The sequence below is a fragment of the Mauremys reevesii genome, linkage group 7 (assembly GCF_016161935.1).
Source record: "Mauremys reevesii isolate NIE-2019 linkage group 7, ASM1616193v1, whole genome shotgun sequence".
In the NCBI taxonomy this organism is placed as follows: domain Eukaryota; kingdom Metazoa; phylum Chordata; order Testudines; family Geoemydidae; genus Mauremys; species Mauremys reevesii.
In genome coordinates this window covers 15885437-15906978 of record NC_052629.1, presented here as the reverse complement: position 1 = coordinate 15906978, position 21542 = coordinate 15885437, and the positions used below count along the sequence as shown (strand labels likewise).

Below are 21542 nucleotides of genomic sequence, written 5' to 3'. Positions count from 1 at the left end.
TGCTTCTTTAGTTTTTCTACTTCAAAAACACAAATACCAAAATGGGCCTGGTTTTCCTCTTACCTGCAATGCCAGTTTTAGCTCAGTGGAGTTATTCTTGTTTTGTACTGGTGTAACTGCAAAGAGGATCGTATCCAGGTGCCATCACATCTTCTTTTCTATGGCATTGCCACTCAAAGAACCAGAAATGACAGAGGAAGCTTTATGAAAATTTCAGAGTCTGGCGTGTATGAGGGCCAGTAATGTGGTGGTCAGACTGTCTACAGAATTCACAGATTAATCACTCTTTGCAGGCATGTCTTAATTTAATCAAACATTAGAAAATATAAGTGATAGGAGGTAGGGGAAGGAAACTAGTGATGACTTTCATCTTTACCCTCTTTTTTTTACTTTTCAGTGCTGGAGAAGGAGAATGTATTTGAAAAGAGCACAAAGGCATGATTTCATTCTAAGTTGAGCCGATCTGGAAGATTTTGATATTACTATCCTATTTTATATCCCAAAAGACAAGAGTATTGAAAACCTTACAAAGCCTGTCAACATTGAATGGAACTTGCCTTGCCTTTTCCTTCACAGACAAAGTTTAGGTTGGTTCAGTACTGTCATTCCCCTCTCAGATTTTCAGTATCCTTATTGTGTTCTAAAGGATATTTAAATAAGACTGTTACCAGGTCATGACAAATCCACTGGCTAGTGTTGAATAGGAACACCTAAGCCATTGATTTCTTCTGAATTTTAGCTTTCCCTTAAAAACTAGTCTGCTCGTGATACTTGCTGTCAGTTACCAGCTGCTCCAACTCCTGTGGCAGTGCTCTTGCAAACCCCTCCCTCAGTCCTCATTGACAGATTGCTCAAGCCTTCCATTTGACCCAAAAAATGACAACTAGACGGGATTGTACAAACCACCTTCGCTCTGCACCGTCCTAACATGAAGCAACTGGATTTTGTATTACCAGACATTTGAAAATCATAAGTTGTTGTCACGGTGTCACCGAGTGGTGCTCTGGAACTACTCCATATGAAGCCAGTCAGGACTCTTGGGGAGCATGCCTCCTCTCTCTGACCATACTGTTGCCAGGGCAAGAAGCTTACACAGCTTCGACCTTCCTGGATCTGCCCTCAGAGCATTCAGCATCCCCTTCCACACCGTGTACTTCCCGCAGCGAGTCTGCCTGGGCGGGGCTCCTGGGGAAGCCAGAGGGCCCTGCACCCCAACTCTGCAGTCAGACGTGACTCTCAGCCAGCGTAAAATGGAAGGTTTATTAGTCGACAGGAACACAGCATAGAACAGAACTTGTTAGCACGGAAATCAGTGACTTTCGGCCATGTCCATCTTGGGGAGTCCTGGGCCAGAAGCCCTGGACTCCGTCTCTTCCAGTCCCCCCAAGCAGACTGCCAGCGACCCGACCTCAGACACCCCCATTGCACCTCCTCCTTATCTTTGTCTCGCTTCCCGAGCAAAGAGTCACCTGGTTGTGACTTGGTTGCATCCCCCTCCTGGGTCTCAGGTTACAAAGAGCACTGGTCATAGCATATGTGCAGGCAGCTGGAGCAGCCTCACCTGCCTCTGAGGTCACACCCCTATTCCCACCACCACCAAGGTATTGGTGCAGCGCACAGGGAAACTGAGGCAGACAAAGTATTCATCCAGATAGTAAAACTCACATAGGCTCAACAGTAAGACTCACATACAACATAACAAGGGAAAATCCCCACTTCATCAGTCATGTCCACAAAAATGAGATTTTAAAAACTGGTAAATTTGGAGTTCTTTTTATTTGCCTTTGGTGTCTGAGCTTTTGGACTTAACCATCTTAACTTTTCAATCCCGTCTTCACAATCCCGAGGGATAGAAAAATGAAAGCTGAGATTCTCCTGTAATTGCACAACTCCAGAAGTGTAGGCTTTAAGAAAAACACCAAACAGCACAAGACTTGCAATAAAATCGTGAGAGTTGGCAACAGTTTAACTATAACTTTGAATATCTTTTATTCTAAATACACCCGGTAAGCTGCATACTTGTTGACTTTGACTAGAAGTACATAGTTGTCTGAGTAATCTTGCTGGACACTTCAGAAGTAAGCATTCAGATACATTTGTAACATTTAGAGTGGGCACTGTGAAATCTGTGAACAATGCTTATGCTGTGGAAGAGAACAGAACGTCTTTGGTTAGCAATTAAGGAAAGAATATTGAGTTTGTGGTATATAACACATCAAATTCTTAAATTCCATCTGTCAAACATTCACCTTGTCATGGCTTTAGTCAATACCAATATAATAAAGCTAATTGTTTGGGTTGAAAAGATGAAGATAAGGAGACTATGTGAATGCCGTTCTAGCCAGACTGGAAGTGCTCTAAGTCTGTACCAAGAACAATTCCTCTGTATTGAAAGATGTTCCTTAGTAGAGTCGGTCCTTGATGACTTAGATTCTAACTTGTTCAGAGGAGCAGGCCCCTGGGAGGCTGTGAGACCGTCTCAAAGGTGGGAAGCTGTTCCAGTTGTATATGATTGCTGATGCCACTCAGTCTGGAAAAACAAACCAAGGGAATATGAGCTTCAAAAACTATCTCTTCTCTACGCTCTGTCTCCAAATGTTCTCTGAGACTAGGCGATTGACAGAGTAATAAGACAGGCTGGCAAAGGGAGGAGAAGAAAAGTAGTGCGATTGGAGAAACTTGCCAGGCACTTAAGTACTCTGATCTGGGCTGAAGTCAGGGAGCAAAATATGTCCTGCAGCTGAGTTCCCTGTAAGCTGCGCAGTAGCCTATTTAGCTCTGCGAAGGTGCTCAGGGAACCAGCCAGCGTGGACCCAGCCCTGGTCCAGACCTGCCGCAGCTAGGGGAAGGGCAGCCCGGACCTGCCGGGGCGCCCCTCCCCCAGCCCCAACTCAGCCCTGGATCTGCTGAGGCTGGGGCGCTCCTCTCCCAGCCCCAACTCAGCCCCGCCCTGGACCTGCTGTGGCTGGGGGAAGGGTGGCCTGGACCTGCTGGGGGAGGGGTGCCTATCCCGTGGCCCCAGCCCCGGAGCTGCAGCGGTGGGGAGAGGTGCCTCCCCCCCACCAGCCCAGGGAGTCCTTTCTCTCTCCACTGTAGCTCCGGAGAACCCTCCTGCACCCCAAACCCCTCATCCCTGGCCCCACCCCAGGCCTGAGCCCCTCATCCCAGCCCTACCCCAAACCCATACCCTTAGCTGGAGCCCTCTCACCTCTGCACCCCAACCCTCTGGCCCAGCACTAAACCTCCTCCCGCACTCCAAAATCCTCGACCCCATCCCCACCACGTGAATTTTGTTATGTGCACCAATATGAAGGTGATGTGTCACATATCACCTCATATTAGTGCACATAATAAAATTCATTCCGCACATATGTGGGAAAAATTAGAGGGAACGCTCTCCAGCAGCTCCCCTTAAGCAACTCAATCTGCTTCTTTTCATGCTCTCTTTTCTACCTACTCTAGCATTCCTTTTCTGGGGGAACACAGAGACACTAGTAGATTCCTCTCCAGATCTCCAGCAGCAAAATTTGCTTTGATTAATGTTGGGGGTGGGGAGGGCAAAGGGTAGAGAACGGAAGCCACATAGTGGAAGGAAGGAGACAGAAGAAGGAAAGAGAATAGGGGCTGGGAAAGAGAGGAGAAAGAGGAAAGAGGTAAGACTATGAATGAGCAACATGCACAGACAAAAGAGATGAAGGGGTGAAAAAAGAACAACATGAAAATGGTAGGGGTGGGGGCAGGGAAGAGAGGATGGAGAAAAACAAGTCAGATGCAGTGACCAGCCAAGGCATGAGGTTGAGGTAACTCACGCTCGAAGCTCTTGAAGATGTGGGGGTAAATGTGGGTTTAATCCGTTGTTCTAAGAAAATATGTAGCCATTTGCACAGTGCATTTGGCTGCTGTCCATAACTTTCCTTAAGTGGTTAGGAATTTGTAAGATACTGATCTCTGATGCTCCTCACCATTAGAGGATTTATTGTGATAGGTTTAAACACTTTTTATGTCACATGTTCAGTGTCAATGGCAATGGCACAAAAGAGCTTGTCAGCAGTATTTCATGTTGAGAAATTAGCTTGGGCTAACTTGTCCGATGCTAATAGTCTCATTGTGTGTGTATTCATTAAATGGTACAGAACCTTTAACTTACTGTGCAATGTGAAAAGTGGTATTGTTTTGTGTATAAGTTTTATTAGTGAGCCCTACTACAGTGATGAAGGTATTGGTTTGTGCACTGGAGTTCATGTGTAAGGCCATGTCTACACTAAGAACATGGTGTATTTTTAACACTTTAGGTAAGGCATGTTCAGTGGTCAAGTAAACCCTATGAGGGAGCCTAGGGTTTACCTTAACCAATGAACACATGCTAAAAGTACAACTTGCCTTTTCTACACTAGGATTGCAACAGTTGTTAGCAAACATTCCCTTCTTCTCCAAGCAAACTCAGCTATAGATACTTGCACTGTTTCTTTGTGGTACTTCTCTGTTTCTCCATGTCTCTAAGGCAGGTGCTGTATGCTACATTATTTTTGCTTTGTCTCTTCTGAGAGTCTATGGATCAGCCTGGAGGCATGGTTGCTTTAGTTAAGAGACCCTTTCTGTGGAGTTGCCTGCTGAAGGATGTACCATTCAGACTTAGTATGCAGTGTAGTTGTTTAAAAGCTTGTCTGTTTCACCACCAGAAGTTGGTCCAATAAAAGACATTACCTCATCCACCTTGTCATTCTGACTTAGTAGCATTTTATACCCTCTTGCTCTGGTTACAGAAGGTACAGGGCAATAAAGTATGTCTCGTACTATTTACAGCTGTAGGTGTCTATGGCACCATTGGCTCTTGATGGAGAAGCACAGACTCTTGGGCCAAAAATGTGTGTGATTTTAAGACTACCTAGTCTTTTAATTCAAACTATTAAACAATTTATATACTCTTTTAAAAAACCTTCAGTCCTCCTTCAAAATAATCATTGCTGATTTTTAAAGGAGAAATTACTGCTCCTAAGATTTTTCTTCCTATTCTGCATGTTTCATCATTATTATTTTTCCCTTTTCACACAGAGTGGGTTCAGATGGCACCAGCTTTATTTTCTAAATTCATCCCAAACATTCTCCCCCCTGCTGTGGAATCTGAGCTTCAGGAATATGCTGCTCAAGACCAGAAACTTCAAAGAGAGCTTATGCAGAATGGATTTACCAGGTAATAATTATTAGCCTTCAATGGCAGTTGCACTAGACAGTCCTGAAACTACTAAAATGCATATACTTTAAAAAAAAAAACCTGTAAAAAAATTAAATATTGTATTATATTCAATAGAATATTAAATATTATTCTAAAGACTTGAACCAGAATGTTCAAATCTGGGTATTTAGGCACCTAAATCCATAGTTAAGCACCTACCAATGTGGCCTAGTTTTTCAGAAGTTCTGAGCACCCACAAATTCCATTGAAGGCAATTAGAAGTAATATGTGATCAGAATCTTTCAAATACTTTCAGATAAAACTGAGATGGTTCTGATTTGTTTATACCCTCATGGTATTTTGATTTATTTATTAGTGGGTGATAATCTTCATTGTCCTTTGAACATCGCTTTTCCTTAAACTAGTAAAAGAACACCATCAGTCTGAATTTTTGTTAGTTTTAAAAAATGTGCTGGGGCCTACTGTGCACACCTTCTCCTCCCCCTCCAGTCCATGCTCACACATCTTACCAGCCTATTGTCTTTCAGTGAACTTGGCAGGCTGCAGTACATGACTGCCTCTCCTGACCCAGTACTCCTGGCTCCCTCTGCAGGAGCCAGAAACACTAAGGTTAGGCTGAGGAAGTTAGCAAGCCCAGATCCGTTCACAGGAGCATCACTGCAGAGTAAAGCAGCTAATGCACAAAGCAGGAAGTGAAAGTCACCCTCAACAAAGTATTGAAACTGATTATACACAAAGTACTATCAAATGCACAAAGTAAACAAACTGAGTAAAAGAGAATTTTATTTTTCTCTAAATGTCAATTATTCTAATCCTAGCGACTGCTTATAACAATAGTAGGTATACAATATACTCACAGAAATGGGAATTTATAGATGATAGTCTTTCTTAAGGCCTTCAGTTATCACCTAGGTCAATATAATATTTCAGTTGATGATCAGTATTTCTGAGAAGCTCATTCTTTTATCTCCTAGCTAGAATAACATCGTGTCTTGTATGTTGGCTGTCAGGACAGTATGCAAGGAGACAGAGAACTTTGTTCTCTCCAATCATAAAGAATACACATAAAACAAAAGGTCAGGTCAATCTTCACACGTTGCTGTTGACCTTCAGATCACTTTGTGATCTCTAGCTGAACACATCCGAGCTACTTTTAAATATCCCTGAAGTGTGCATTCCAGTTACTAAAGTAGAAATGTTACTAGTAAATATTCTACTGTTCAAAGCATCAATGCTAAAGAATAATCATCTGCCTGTCTTTTGACACAAAGCCAGCACTCTGTATTTAATATTGGCTTCTATTGATGGGCAGCATCCTGGTGTTAAGATTCATGGGAGTAGGATTGGGTAATATTTTAAGTATTTCTTATGTGCCCACTGCCTTGGTATCTAAGTGGTAATTTGAAGACTCACATGATAGCTCAGTGGTTTGAGCATTGGCCTGCTAAACCCAGGGTTGTGAGTTCAACCCTTGAGGGGGCCATTTGGGGATTTAGTTGGGGACTGGTCCTGCCTTGAGCAGGGGGTTGGACTAGATGACCTCTTGAGGTCCTTTCCAGCCTTGATAGTCTATGTTTTCTACCATGGTTCATTAAATACTGCTTGTGTATATTGAATAGCCTAAGAAAATGAGAGGGTGTTTATACTTGGAAATTTAGTCAAGCCTTTTAAGTTTTGACACACTCCATTTCAAAGACCATAGATAGAGCAGAATTTATTTAAGTTGTGTTTGAGAAAAATTGACATGAAAAAAATCCCCCTATTGGTCTCTTGAATTATGGTTTGTTCTCGTTATGGGGTTGTTCTTGGGGAGTGGAGAAGTAGAGGGGAGATTGATATTGACCACAGTATTGTCCACACAAAATGAGCATCCAGAGTGAATTGTTGTGCTTATTGATTCAGCTAAGAAAAGTAGAAAAAGTTCACGCTGCATTAAAATCCTCATTAAGAATGTGTGGTTAAAAAAAAAAATCAAGTTTAGAAAAGACTTTAAGGGCATTTATCTGCAAGATGACTTGAGATTTCTAAAACTTCATTTTTGCCAGTAAAAGTATTTGAAATGATACAATTACATCTAATCACTTAAACCTTGAAATCTGATTATGAAATATGTCTATTTTTAATTGAGAAGTTAAACTATATTTCCTCAGAGACCATTCGTAAGCAAGCTTTGGGCTGAGCTTTTTAAACACTGGCAATATTCCAAGTGCTAATAAATTTGATTTGAAAGATCTTTTTCCATGATGCCATAGGTCAATAATTAATGATTCATAGTTTTATCGTAAAGGGTTTAACTCTTCCCCATCAAACTATATTGCTAACACTTTGAGTGGAAGGAAAAACTGTGAAAGCGAGTGTCCTGGTATATAGCTATTTAAGCATAATTTCTGACATCACCACTGCAACACAGAGCTTTATTTAAAAACCTGCATAAAAATTATGTAGATAACCCAACCTTTGTTCTTATTCTATTGGTTATTCATGTAAATCTATGTTCCCAGAAAACTCTGTATTTATTTGGTCAGAACAGTTTGATAAATTCTAGAGTGTATATTCAGTCTTGACTGCAGCACTCTTTCTCTTTGATCCCCTAGATTGTCACTTTGCTCCTTTCCAATCCACCCCCAAAATTGCTGCAAATTTCACCTTTTCTCACCATGCCACTCTCCTCTTCCTATCCCTTCACTGGCTTCATCTCGGCTTCCATATAAAATTCTAACTTCTTGTCCATGTTTTCAAGTCTCTTTTCTGTTCTACCCTACCTCCTCTCTTATTTTCTTCTCCTCTTTGCCTTTACCAGCACATTCTCTCATTGTTCTGCTTTTTTTCCTATGCTGCTCCTTTTCCTGGAATCTTTGCCTGGGGTATGGACTGTAACCTCCATGGCCCTGATCCTACACTGGGATTTACATGGGTGCAAGAAAATACCTTTACCTGTTTGTAAAGGACTGATGATGTTGGTGCATTTAGTAAATAATCCTAGTTTTTTCCCACTGACTTGTGGGGCCCTTGGGCTTTAATATCTTTGTCTTCATTTTCTATCTGCATATGTGATGTTGGATAGTTCTTGGGTAAAACTGTCCCAATGTTGTCTGTGAAATAAAAAAAAGTACTTTGCTATCTATTAATTGCTACCTGTGGGGGGAAAAAGCCAATTCTTTGAACAAGAAATACCCACAATTTGGGTTTAGCCTTTGAACTCTAATATAATGTAACTGATTTTATTCTGTAAATATCAATATGCTATATGGAAAAAAGAAGGTACGGTTTGATTTGGGCATTTGGAATAAACAGCTGTTATGCTTGAAAGAGCAGTATTAGAGTATACTATATATGCTTAGATAGTGCTTTGCTGGCAAGCACTGGTGTTAATTTACAAAAAAAAAATGTAATTTTCTTCTTTCCATTTTTAGCATTTAAAAGAGCCCCATCACTGGCTCTGAGTGCCCTAGCAGTAATTTAAATTCACTCTAGTTAAAAGTGATTGACAATAATACTAGTATTACTCAACAGTATATTACCAGTCCAAAGATATAAAAATAAAGGCCTCTAGTTTTACCATCTACATATAATCATCTCCTTCCTAAATGCTTGAGAGAGGCTTTACAATATATGGCTGGGAAGTTGCCCAATCTATATGCTAACAGACTAGTGAGGGGAAGTATGTTCAAGAGTCATGGGGCCCTTGTGGGGAACAACCTACCAGCTGTCTCCTATGGACTCCACAGCAAGTGCTTTGAACCACCAGGGGTCTTTGAAACATAGTTTGTCAATTTCTGTTTTGTACAAAAATAAATAATTGCCTGTTCCTAATGTTACTGACCACTGTAGCCCAGTTCCAATTCACGTTGTCTCAATATATTACTTTTGGTAATGGTGGTTATTTGGGATGGGAATACCCAGGGTCTTCTGCTGCCAAGTTTTGGTGTTCTACAGTGCTTAAATAGAGCCAAGCATTGATGGCTGGTTCCTTTGAAGAGCAGTATTGGTGTCAGCCTGGAAACAGGCGATCTTGTCCTTTCTCTTACAGTTCTGTCTGTGACCTCATAGGAGCATAGAGGCAAGAGGTCATACAGAAAGGGGGATGGTAGAACCTAGAACAAAAAAAAGGTGGATGATCCTCAAGACCTCTTTTGAGCAGCCTTTGGTCAAATGCACTATGAGAAACCACATGCTCAGAATTATATAGTAAATTTAAAAAATTAATTTGTATTAGGCTTTTATATTGAAAACTATAGGCTTATATTCAATTAGCAATTGGAGCTGCAAAGTTCCATATTAGTTCCTCTCTAATTTAATTGTATATATGATTTGCTTATGTAATTTACATTCATGCCGATGAAACAGTTATGCTGCTAAATTAATTCTAGAGTTGCTAAAATTCAGCTGAGTTTCAAAAGAATGTGCACTGGGATGGAGATAATTTCCTGCAATTAGACTAAGCTTCTGGGGTGCTGTTTAGTACTTAAAATTACAGATTAACTCATTTATTAAATATAGATTTAAAAGCCATCAATTTTAGCAGCCTGATATATAAATTATGAAGTCAAAACAACATTCCTATTTCCCAAATGAGACTTTCTCTAAATGCAGCAGATTGTTGATATTTTCACTGCTCCACATCTCACACCAAAATTAACCACAAGGAGACTACATTGAAGAGTCTTCAGCATCACTAAGTACATGACAGGCACCCCTCTAGAAAGTTTTCAGCAGTGATAATCAAATGACTAGTGCAACTGAAGATGGTGGGGGAGTTACCTAATCACTCAATGGTGAGTCTTGCATTAATGACCTTAAACAAAGTGCACACCGCAGGCTTAGCCTCAGAGAGGATGGATTTTATTAAAGTGGTTGACTGCTTCCTGTTGTGTCACATGAATGCCTGATCTGGATTGTCTGCTAGCAGAGAAGTGTCAGATTCTGGCTAGCATGAAGAAAATAAATAACATTGAGACATCTCTCCTGCCTCATAATGGTCAATTATTGCCATCTAACTTCAAATAAAACTACAAAGCAGTAGAGTTTTCTGCACATACTAGTTAATAAAGTCAAAGGGGTGAAGAAATCCTAACCCTTTTGAAGTGAATGAGAGTGTTGCTGTTGACTTCAGTGGAGCCAGGATTTCACACAGTGTTGTTTTTTTTTAAATCCTCTATTTAGAGGAATTGTTTTTGGACTCAGTAGATCAGAAGAATAAGATGATTTTGGCAACTGCTAAATCTAAAAATCTTTCAGACCTTCTAAAATAGCTTTATAAAACCGGTATAAGGAATTTGTTTTAAGACAAATTACTCAACTATAGTCTGGTCTCAAATCAGACTTTAAATAGTTTTATTTAAATCCAGAGGATGAGCTTTTTATTTATCATCAGAATTATTTTTTAAATCAATTTTAAAGAAAAGGATAGAGTAACTAAACTATATGATTGTCCGATCACACTTTTTATTGCATTTATTTGTATTGATTCTGGTGTGGGTTTTTCCCCTAACCATATACTTCGACTGTTGTTGTTATTAGCATATTTGCATACTGTTTAATTTCTACTCAATTTCTGAGTTTTTCTTTTATAAATTAAATGTGGTGACTTTGCTGTCATTGGTCTCCACACTGGTTTTCTGTCTGATTCAGTGACCATTCTTTTCTCCCCATTCTTTCCCAGAGGTGACCAGTCACGCAAGAGAGCTGGAGAAGAGTTAACTTACAGTAAGTAAGAATCTGCTATTGTTCATTGTTTAGTTTAAAAAAAAATAAAAAAATAAAACTGTCTTTCATCTTCTGTGCTAGTTGAGTTATGGGTCTCTCAACCAGCAGGTGGAGACGATATCATTTCCCAAGTATATGAAGGCGTAACCCTCCAGCAGGGGGAGGAATGATTCCTTTCCATGTGGAAATACTCTGCTTGAATACAGAGAAAAGGGTGGGTCTCTGAGGTCTGGGAGTGATCAGAACCTGCACTCCAATGTGTTGCTGTCTTCCAGTAACCACTGCTAATGGGACCAACTCTAACAAGGCCTCCCGTGTTGCCTCTGAGACAACAAGGTGTCCGTGAAGATAGGGGGCCAGATTCTCGCACAGTTATAGCCCTTTGCACTATTAAGCCCATGTAAAGGGGCCATAATTTGGCCAAAAAATGACCAACAGACAACTCTGTCTATTTGTACAAGTGTATCAGATCTGGGCCCTATACCTGAGTTTCCCACCTTATTCCCTGCCCTGCATAAGGGATATATGAAGGGAGGGAGGGAGGAAAGTGGAGCTCTGCTACAATTCTTTGCTGGCTACCCTATCCCAAAGGCACAAATTACAGCTGCCCAACAGGTTGCTCTAACTTGTGTCAGGGCTGGAGCTGGCCTGCTGAATCAGGGATTGATAACTAGGTCTTTGGTGTCCTCACCTCAGTAGAGCTTTGGCACAGGAGAGAGGCTAGTCCCATATCTTTTACAGTGAGACTTAAAAGCAAGGTTCTGATCACTCGAGACTAAACATCCCTTGGATCCTGTGGTAACGGTTAGTAGCATCAGCTCTTGTTGAACTTTGACTGCATTCTGTCTACCCAGTTTCTTCCAGTAATATCAGTGGAATATGCCCTTCTTAATTTCCTTCTCTAGACTGATATGCAGCATTGCTCGGTGCTGCCATTCTTCTGTGCAGAAGTGTGGTGGATGAAATGACTATAGAGCTGGCATATCAGGTTCTGTGTATACACAGTTCTTTAGACTCTGTCAGGATGGAAGGCACTACAGAAGTGTGCAAGTTATAATGAGAATTTCTGATTAATCGTTTCTCTTTTATGTACATTTCAGATGGCTCATCAGCATGTGCAAGCTCCAGAGGGTACAGATAATGAATATACCGGATGTGCTTTTATTCCTAGCCAGAACAGACACTGGAGGAGCACAGATGATATCCAGAGCCTCAGCTGGGGTCTGCTGATATTCAGGAGCTCAGTCACAAGTTATACCTGGAAGAGGAGTTTGGACTTTCTTCGTTATGTAATAAAATGTCAGTTGCTGCTACACTTGGGATAACTTTGAAAGACATGACTCTTTGGTTTGGTCTCTCAGCAAGTTCTTATTCTCTGATTCCGTGAGGAATGCGCCTTGAAAAACAGATAATTTCTAAGTGAAAATTGGCAGCCAAAATCAGCAGCTTCCTCCAAAAATGTTAGAATGGAAGAATCTTTTTTGCACTCATGTTTTTTTATTATGGACATTCTTTAAACTAATTAACACATCAGTGTATTAGTTTTAAAACTTCAAGGTATTTTCTGAAGCTTTTACTTAAATAATAAGAATAAAGATTTGTTACTTTGCAGTATTTATTATTCAGTACAAAGTGACAGCAGCTTTAAGAGTTGGTCCCTTCTAAATATAATTCTGACAATGAGTTTTTGATTCCAGATTTTTCTTCCATCTGTTTTTCCTAACTTCTTTTCCTTTTTTTGTATGTTTTTTGACTCTGTGCCTTCAGCTTGTGCACTTGGCAACTTTACAGACCATATTTGGTGAATGCAAAATGTGTTCTTAAGGAAAAGCTTGTGATATTGTGAACAAATATGCTGCAAAGTCACAAGTTTCTCCTGCATTACTAGGATATGAATTTAGAAAGGAAGAAAAAGGTTGACCTGACAATGTCACTGATAGCCCCCTTCCCACTTTGTGTTTTTCAAGTGTTTATTTAGTATTAATGGTGGGACCAACTCTTGTAGAAACATCCCTCTGCCCCCTCCCCCCTCCCTTTTCTGGTGAGTTTGTTGGCCTCCATAGTAATTACAATAGATCAATGTGAACTCCAAAATGAATGCAATGCCATGTTTTGTGTTGTGTGTTGTTATTTTGGAACAGTAGCTGCCACTGCTGAGAGTTGGATTATGAGCAAGATTCTCCAGTCTGTTAAATTATGCGATGTGCCCCTCTGGCAGCACTGAGCAGACTTAAACCTGCCGTAGTTGGTCAGTGGATGACAGCACCCATGCAGGGCTGCTGGAGTGGCTCTGACAGGCTACCAGCATAGGGAGTGTGACTGGGGAAAAGGGATATGGCCCTGTATCCAAACAGCCGGAGTGTAAGATACGCAGCACCGTTCAGGATCAGGGAGATACCAAGGTGATGTAATGCATATGTGCATGCATACACCCTCTTCTAGACTTGTGCCAAGCTCAGTTGAGCTGGTCCGGTAAATCCTGGACCTGTAGTCTTAATCGTAATGGTTAGGAGATGAGTTTCAGTCAGCAGTATGGGTAATTGAATCCAATTAATTTAAATAGGGAGAGAAATGTACTTGCAAAAGTAGTTTTGATTCCAGATTCCTTTTATCATCTTTAGTTAAGAAGAAAAAAAAACCCCTTAGTGATATCAGAAACCTTTCTGAGCTGAGGCAGAAGTGTATCCACAGTTCTGTCACACACAGCAGTCGTACCTTTAGTGAAATTCTCTAAGCTTGCATGAGTTGTCTATAGATTTCAGGAAAAAGCAACATATACATGTGGCAGTGACAAAAAGTTGTTTTCTCCCAGCTTTGCTTTGTAAACAGACTGTATTCCCTTCATGTTTAAATTGAGAGTCAGAGATTCCAAAGCCAGAGGGGACTATTGTGATCAAGTAGTCTGACCTCCTGTAGAAGACAGGCCATAGAACTTCTCCGAAATAATTCCCAGAGCAGAGCTTGTAGAAGAACATCCAATCTTGATTTAAAAATTCAGAGATGGAGAATCCACCATGACCCTTGATAAATTGTCCCAGTGCTTAATTAGTTTCATTGTTTAAAATTTACTCCTTGTTTCCAGTCTGAATTTGTCTAGCTTCAACTTTCAGCCCTTGAAAGGTGTTGTACCTTTCTCTGCTAGATGAAAGAGCCCATTATTAAGTATTTGTTCCCCATGTAGATACTCAGACTATGATCAAGTCACCCCCTGATCTTCCTTTTGTTAAGCTAAATAGTTATATCATCCTAAGGCATGTTTTCTAATCCTTTAATCATTCCCATGGCTCTTCTCTGAATCCCCACCAATTTATCTATGTCCTTGAATTGTGGGCACCAAAGCTGGACACAGTATTCCAGCAGCAGTCGCAGCAGTGCCAAATACAGAGGTAAAATAACCTCTCTAGTCCTACTCGAGATGTATGCATTCCAAGGTTTCATTAGCTCTTTTGGCCACAGTGTCACACTGGGAGCTCATGTTCAGCTAGTTATCCACCATGACCCCCAAATCTTTTTCAGAATCACTGTTTCTCAGGATAGAGTCTCCCATCATGTAAGTATGGCCTACGTGTTTACATTTAGCTGTATTAAAACACACATTGTTTGCTTGCTCCCAGTTTACCAAGAGATCCAGATTGCTCTGAATCAGTAATCAAAGACAAACCATCAAGGATAGGGTTTTCAAAAGCACTCAGCATTCGGTGCATCTCTGTTTTGACTGAAGTCAATAGGAGTTTTATCGTTGGGAGCAGAGTTAGGCCAATGTCGATTGTTTTTTGTAAATCCTACCGTGAGTGAACACAGTGGAGGAAGTAACAAATGCTGATAGAGAATGGCTACTGATTTTAATTTTTCCAAGTTCCAAAATTTTATCAAGAACAGTTTAAAAAAATCAGATTTCAAAATAAAAACCTTTTGACAGTGTCCTTAGTTGTATAATTACTCTGTATACTGTGACAGCAAATATTCTTGAATTAAGAAAATATACAACTAGTTGATTTATTACATCAGTACCATTCTAGTTCATATAATAGTGTGCAAGCTCCCAGCTTTCTCATGCCGTTACGAGTTTGCTCTGTTTTTTTTTTTTACAAAGGGTTTACTGATCTAGGGTTTGTAAATAACTTGTAGGACTTAGGCCTCATATTTGAGGCAATGATTTTAATTTACTCCTTTATTGTTGCATTACACTTAGGACACAGACTTTTGAAACAATTCTATAAGAAGGTAAAATAAAACATTCCTCTTAGCGTGGACAATATTATATGCACTATAACAGTACTTGAATGCTTTTCACCATGTGGCGTTCTCGTTTGGCCAGCGGACATGAGAACTCTCCTTGTAAAGCATTGTATTATGTTGTAAATTGGCATTAAAATTTCTGTATGTTTTGGCATTATTAACCTAATGCAGAAGTATTGTTTATCTTGTCTTCTAGGGTTTTACCATTGTGAGCTGAGCATGAAATGGAGTATAGCATAATATGCTAAATTATTTTGTTTCTTTGTAAACTTGAATTTTACTTACAGTAAAACTAACTCAGCCAATTTGAACATTGATGCTGTAAAACCATGACTACGAGGCAGCATGGTCCTAGTTACACTAGTAACTCTAACCAAATAACAACTTTGTGGTAAATTTGCATCTGTTGCTTACCATGAGACTAAACAGTAAATTTGGTTATACATCGGGTGTCCTCTTCTATGTCGCACTGGTTCTCTAGGCAAACTTGCTATATTAAAATATTTTTAGATGACTTTCATTTCTTGCTTCTGAAAGTTGAAATATTTATCTTATTCCTGTTAAGAGTTGTGTTTGTAGGAAGTTCTTGACTAAACAATGTTTAAGGCAGTTTTGGACACAGATATAGTCTGTGGTACTGTATGTATATGGCCCAGATTGTGCAGGTGCTGAGCGCTCAACTCTGGTATAGACTTTGAACCTGACTCAACATCTTATGTAGTCATTGTGGAAATGTAATGCAGCTAAATGGAAAAGGTGCAGAGAAGGGCAATTAAAACGATTAGGAGGATGGAAGAGCTTCCATACCAGGAGAAAGAGAGAAAAGACTGGGACTGTTCAGTTTAGGAAAGAGATGACTTTGGGGGGTATGATAGAAGTTTATAAAATCATGAATGGTGTGGAGAAAGTGACTATAAGAAGCAGCAGGTTTGCAACAAACAAAAGGAAGTACTTCACACAATGCACAGTCAACCTGTGGACCTCATTTCCAGGGATGTTGTGAAGGCCAAAAGTATAAACTGGGTTCAAAAAACAATTTAAGTTCTTGGGGGACAGGTCCATCAATGGCTATTAGCCAAGATGATCAGGGATGCAAATCCATTCTCTAGGTGTCCCAAAACCTCCAACTGCCAGAAGTTGGGAGTGGACAATGGGATGGATCACTCATGATAGCCCTGATATGTTCATTCCTTCTAAAGTATCTGGCACTAGTCACTGACAGGATACTGGGCTTCCTGGATCATTAGTCTGACTCAGCATGGTCATTCTTATGTAAATATTTGGGTCTGTCTCTCTGGAATAATTACTGGGCAGAAATACAGTCTATGAGATTCATCCTTCAGTGGAGTCAACCAAGGTGAATTTAGCCCAATATTTCCTTTTCACACATCAAATACAAGATCCAGTTTTACAAGGTGCTCAGTGCCTCTTTCTCCTTTTAACTTGACCAGGCATGATTCTTCATCATCTTTCATGTTGAGAACTCCCTGACCTCAAAAGAAAAATTACTGAGTTCTGAATGATTGAAAAATGATTCCCATGTATTCTGTGACATTTTTCTGTGGAAAGAATAGGTTTTATAGGACTAGCGTAACTTAAGTACTTGCAAGTGCACCCCTCTCCTCGGGTCTGGCTGACTTGTGCTCAGTGTAGACTCCAGTCAGGAGAAAGATAGATGGCTTTACACCACCTTTGTACTCCCCCAATACTTGGGGCTGGTTCAGCCCCCAGTGCAAGTTATAGCAGTCTCAGGGTTGTTCAGATTTACCAGCAGTGGCTCCCAAGGGCCCATGGGTTATCTTACAACACTGTGTTCTCCCTTTAACATCCTCCTGGCATGTTCCTTACACCAGGGGCTTGTGAGGGTGGTGGCATATTTGTCGGCACTGACACTGTGCCACCGGGGCATTGCCTTAGGCTAGAGGAGGTGCCTTGTTGATCACATAGGCCAGGTTTAAGACTGCTTGTAACTACTGGAACAGTGTGAAAACAGTCTTATTGGGGGCTGAGGGTTTGGCCCATACTGTCAGTGTTTTTTGTAGGTGTGGCTCTGATGTTGTCACTGGGCTCCTTGTCAGTGTCTGATTCTAGTCAGGGGGGATAGCTCAGTGGTTTGAGCATTGGCCTGTTAAACCCAGGGTTGGGAGTTCAACCCTTGAGGGGGCCACTTAGGGATCTGGGGCAAAATCAGTACTTGGTCCTGCTAGTGAAGGCAGGGAGTTGGACTCAGTGACCCTTCAGGGTCCCTTCCAGCTCTGAGATAGGCATTTATCTTATCTATCTTAGTCTCTTGTCATCTTGGCTGCTGAGAGGGAAGGGCCTCTCCTGAGCTCTCTCTCCCACTTCCAACCTCTGCTTTCTCAATGCTGCAAGAGAGAAGATACGTGTTGTGTCTCATCTGAAAACTCCACACAAAGGAAACTTGCAGTGTTTTGTAGGGGTTTTTGCTACTATACCAAGCAATGAGGAAGGATTAAATCAATCTTGTCCAGATTTTAATTTGAGGGAATCCAGGAATGTCATAGCTGATGTGTAAACCATTGAGCCATCCCTCCTGGCTCTTCTTCCATCCATCTTTGGAATCCTGTTGGCTAGCCCCCTGGTTCTGAGCTTCTGCTAAAGGATTTTAATTAGCATAACATTGGAAGTGCTGAATCCTGTACTAATGGGATAAAAATGGTGGCAGCTACTTCCTCTCTAGTATTGTTTAAACTTGTTGCTTTTAGACCCAGAATATGTAACTTATGTGAGGTGACCTGTGGGGGCATTTCCCCAGAAGTTCCTCCAATCTCTGTTAACAGACAAATGGTAATTTAATTGATAGCATTGCAATCTACCTCTGCTTGCTATCAACAGGAGAGCTGCTGTTTGCACAAAGGGAACTACTCAAAATTGAAAAGCACCAAATATTTAGTTGGTGTTATCTGAGTTGAGGCGTTAGTGATGTGGGCTGCACAAGCGAGTAAGGAGGAATAAGAACCTCCCTTAATCCCCTGCTTCTGCCCCCAGGCCTTGGTCTGGCCACACAGGAGTAAACAGTAATGCTGTGTGCCTGCTTACTACTGACTGGAGCAGGTGAAAGAGGAGGGATGGGGAATGGGTGGACACTTGGTTTCAAACCTCTCCCCCGCCCCTCCACTGGCCAAAGTGAGGAGGAAGCAGGAGAGGGATTGTGACTCTGGGATATCTCTGAGGCACAGTGCTTTCCAGAGCTTCCCTACAGGGTTAGGGGTACAATGTACGCACCATCCCTTGCTCAGGTTTGTACCTAAGGGCACAATCTAGCCCTTAGTAGCTGTTGTTTAATGGTCTTCTCCATGCTGTACATCTGAGGTTTGGTGGAGTTTGGAGGACCGCTATGCGTATGGTGGTCCTATACACCACTCCGTTCTAAATGGCTACCCAGACACACCTTGTGAGAAATGGTTCTGCCAGAGTTCCTTGTGACACTTTCCTAATCCTTTAACTCTGTTTAGCTTTTGAACCCTTCCCCCATGTGAACACATTTCTCTCAAATCTCCTCTCAAACACCTGCAGTCATTTCATAGACTCATAGAATTTCAGGGTTGGAAGGGACCTCAGGAGGTCATCTAGTCCAACCTCCTGCTCAAAACAGGAACAATTCCCAACCAAATCATCCCAGCCAGGGCTTTGTCAAGCCTGACCTTAAAAACCTCTAAGGAAGGAGATTTCACCACCTCCTTAGGTAACCCATTCCAGTGCTTCACCATCCTCCTAGTGAAAAAGTTTTTCCTAATATCCAACCTAAACCTCCCCCACTGCAACTTGAGACCATTACTCCTTGTTCTCTCATCTGCTACCACTGAAAACAGTCTAGATCCATCCTCTTTGGAACTCCCTTTCAGGTAGTTGAAAGCAGCTATCAAATCCCTCTGCATTCTTCTCTTCTGCAGGCTAAACAATTCCAGTTCCCTCAGCATCTCCTCATAAGTCATGTGCTCCAGCCCCCTAATCATTTTTGTTGCCCTCTGCTGGACTCTTTCCAATTTGTCCACATCCTCCTTGTAGTGAGGGGCCCAAAACTGGACACAGTACTCCAGCTGAGGCCTCACCAATGTCGAATAGAGGGGAATGATCATGTACCTCAATCTGCTGGCAGTGCCCCTACTTATATAGCCCAAAATGCCGTTAGCCTTCTTGGCAACAAGGGCACATTGTTGACTCATATCCAGCTTCTCGTCCACTGTAACCCCAACGTCCTTTTCTGTAGAACTGCTGACTAGCCATTTGGTCCCTAGTCTGTAGCAGTCCATGGGATTCTTCCGTCCTAAATGCAGGACTCTGCACTTGTCCTTGTTGAACCTCATCAGGTTTCTTTTGGCCCAATCCTCTAATTTGTCTAGGTCCCTCTGTATCCTATCCCTACCCTCCAGCGTATCTACCACTCCTCCTAGTTTAGTGTTATCTGCAAACTTGCTGCGGGTGCAATCCACTCCATCCACCACATCATTCATGAAGATATTGAACAAAATCGGTCCCAGGACCAACCCATGGGGCACTCCACTTGATACCAGCTGTGAACTTGACATGGAGCCATTGATCGCTACCTGTTGAGCCCGACGATCTAGCCAACTTTCTATCCACCTTATAGTCCTTATAGTCTTTAACTTGCTGGCAAGAATACTGTGGGAGACCATATCAAAAACTTTGCTAAAGTCAAGGAATAGCACATCCACTGCTTTTCCCTCATCCACAGACCCAGTTACCTCATCATATAAGGCAATTAGGTTAGTCAGGCATGACTTGCCCTTGGTGAATCCATGCTGACTGTTCCTGATCACTTTCCTCTCCTCTAAGTGTTTCAGAATTGATTCCTTGAGGACCTATTCCATGATTTTTCCAGGGACTGAGGTGAGGCTGACTGGCCTGTAGTTCTCCGGATCCTCCTCCTTACCTTTTTTAAAGATGGGCACTACATTGGCCTTTTTCCGGTCATCCGGGACCTCCCCCGATCACCATGAGTTTTCAAAGATAATGGCCAATAGCTCTGCAATCACATCCGCCAACTCCTTTAGCACCCTTGGATGCAGCGCATCCGGCCCCATGGATTTGTGTTCATCCAGTTTTTCTAAATTGTCCCGAACCACTTCTTTCTCCACAGAGGGCTGGCCACCTCCTCCCCATGCTGTGCTGCCCAGTGCAGCAGTCTGGAAGCTGACCTTGTTCATGAAGACAGAAGCAAAAAAAGCATTGAGTACAATAGCTTTTTCCACATCCTCTGTCACTAGGTTGCCTCCCTCATTCAGTAAGGGGCCCACACTTTCCTTGACTTTCTTCTTGTTGCTAATATACCTGAAGAAACCCTTCTTTTTATTCTTAACATCTCTTGCTAGCTGCAACTCCAAGTGTGATTTGGCCTTCCTGATTTCACTCCTGCATGCCTGAGCAATATTTTTATACTGCTGCCTGGTCATTTGTCCAATTTTCCACTTCTTGTAAGCTTCTTTTTTGTGTTTAAGAACAATTTCAAAGCCTCTTCTCTTCCCCGCAAGAATAAGCTGAAGTCTTTCCTCCTAACTTATAATCATTGTATCCGGTAACGCCGAGCCTCACCATGTCCAGTGCATCCTGTCTTGGTGACATGATGGTCAGCACTGAGCACAGCACTCTAGACAGAGTTAAGAAATTAATTTATTTCTTGGCATTACTCTGGGGCTCATCACAATAGAATCTCTGCCCCTTATAGTGTCTCTATAACTATAACACTTTTATTTTCTTCTCTCCCTCTGCTAAGTCGCCGCCCCACCCCTCTCTCCCCCTCAGTGTTCTGGAAGATTGTTCCATTTAGCACATTTGGGCACTTTCCTCTCTGCTGCACAGGAGGGAGCAAAAACACGGAAATTCAGAAGAAAAAGGAAATGCAGTCACACAACATGGCTCCCTCCTTAGATTTCTTCTATGCCTGTAACCGACAGTTCTGTGTGAATGGGGGAATATATGGGCAGCCGGGGGGGAGCAGTTGCCCTGAATGGCATAATCCTCTCTGACCTAAAAAGTGACTGGCTGCCCTGAACCAGCCATGCCCTCAGTGTTCTGGGAGAGGAGCTAGATGGTACATAGGAGGTTGGTTTTGCAATTTTGGAGCTCGATCCTACTCCGTGTAAAGTCAATAGCACCAATTCCATTGACTTCAGTGGTGCAGCATCTAGCCAGCGACTGGAGATCCCCAAGGTTTGGGTATTGTGTTCCTGTGGATAGCCATCCAATGGGAACATTTGTAGGCCCTGCCTGTACTTCCCACCCGACCTCGCTAAGGGGAGCTTGCAGTAGAACTTGCAAGGCAGGACCTCCCTGTGCAGGAGGAGGAGGATGTGTGTCTTTTGGGTCCTTCCAGGACCAACTTGATTTATGTTTAGTTTCCACTGAAATGTATTTCCCATCT

The 21542-nt window shown here is 41.8% G+C and overlaps 1 protein-coding gene and 1 long non-coding RNA gene across 3 annotated transcripts in view; one reads left to right on the top strand and one right to left on the bottom strand.

Moving 5' to 3' along the window:
• CACUL1 (CDK2 associated cullin domain 1) overlaps positions 1 to 12222 on the top strand; it is a 70794-nt gene extending 58572 nt beyond the window's left edge. For both annotated transcript variants that reach the window (XM_039481933.1, XM_039481932.1), the window contains 3 exons: positions 5053 to 5191; positions 10857 to 10900; positions 12001 to 12222. In XM_039481933.1, the coding sequence (XP_039337867.1) occupies positions 5053 to 5191; positions 10857 to 10900; positions 12001 to 12041 (224 nt within the window). In that variant the 3' untranslated portion in view covers positions 12042 to 12222. The remainder of the gene's footprint in view (positions 1 to 5052; positions 5192 to 10856; positions 10901 to 12000) is intronic.
• Positions 1881 to 8255, bottom strand: LOC120369042. The gene is made up of 4 exons (XR_005582910.1): positions 8129 to 8255; positions 6052 to 6102; positions 2250 to 2530; positions 1881 to 2144 (listed from the first exon to the last, which is right to left on the bottom strand). It is a non-coding gene; the product is annotated as an uncharacterized LOC120369042 (long non-coding RNA).
• Positions 12223 to 21542: the final 9320 nt, after the last annotated feature.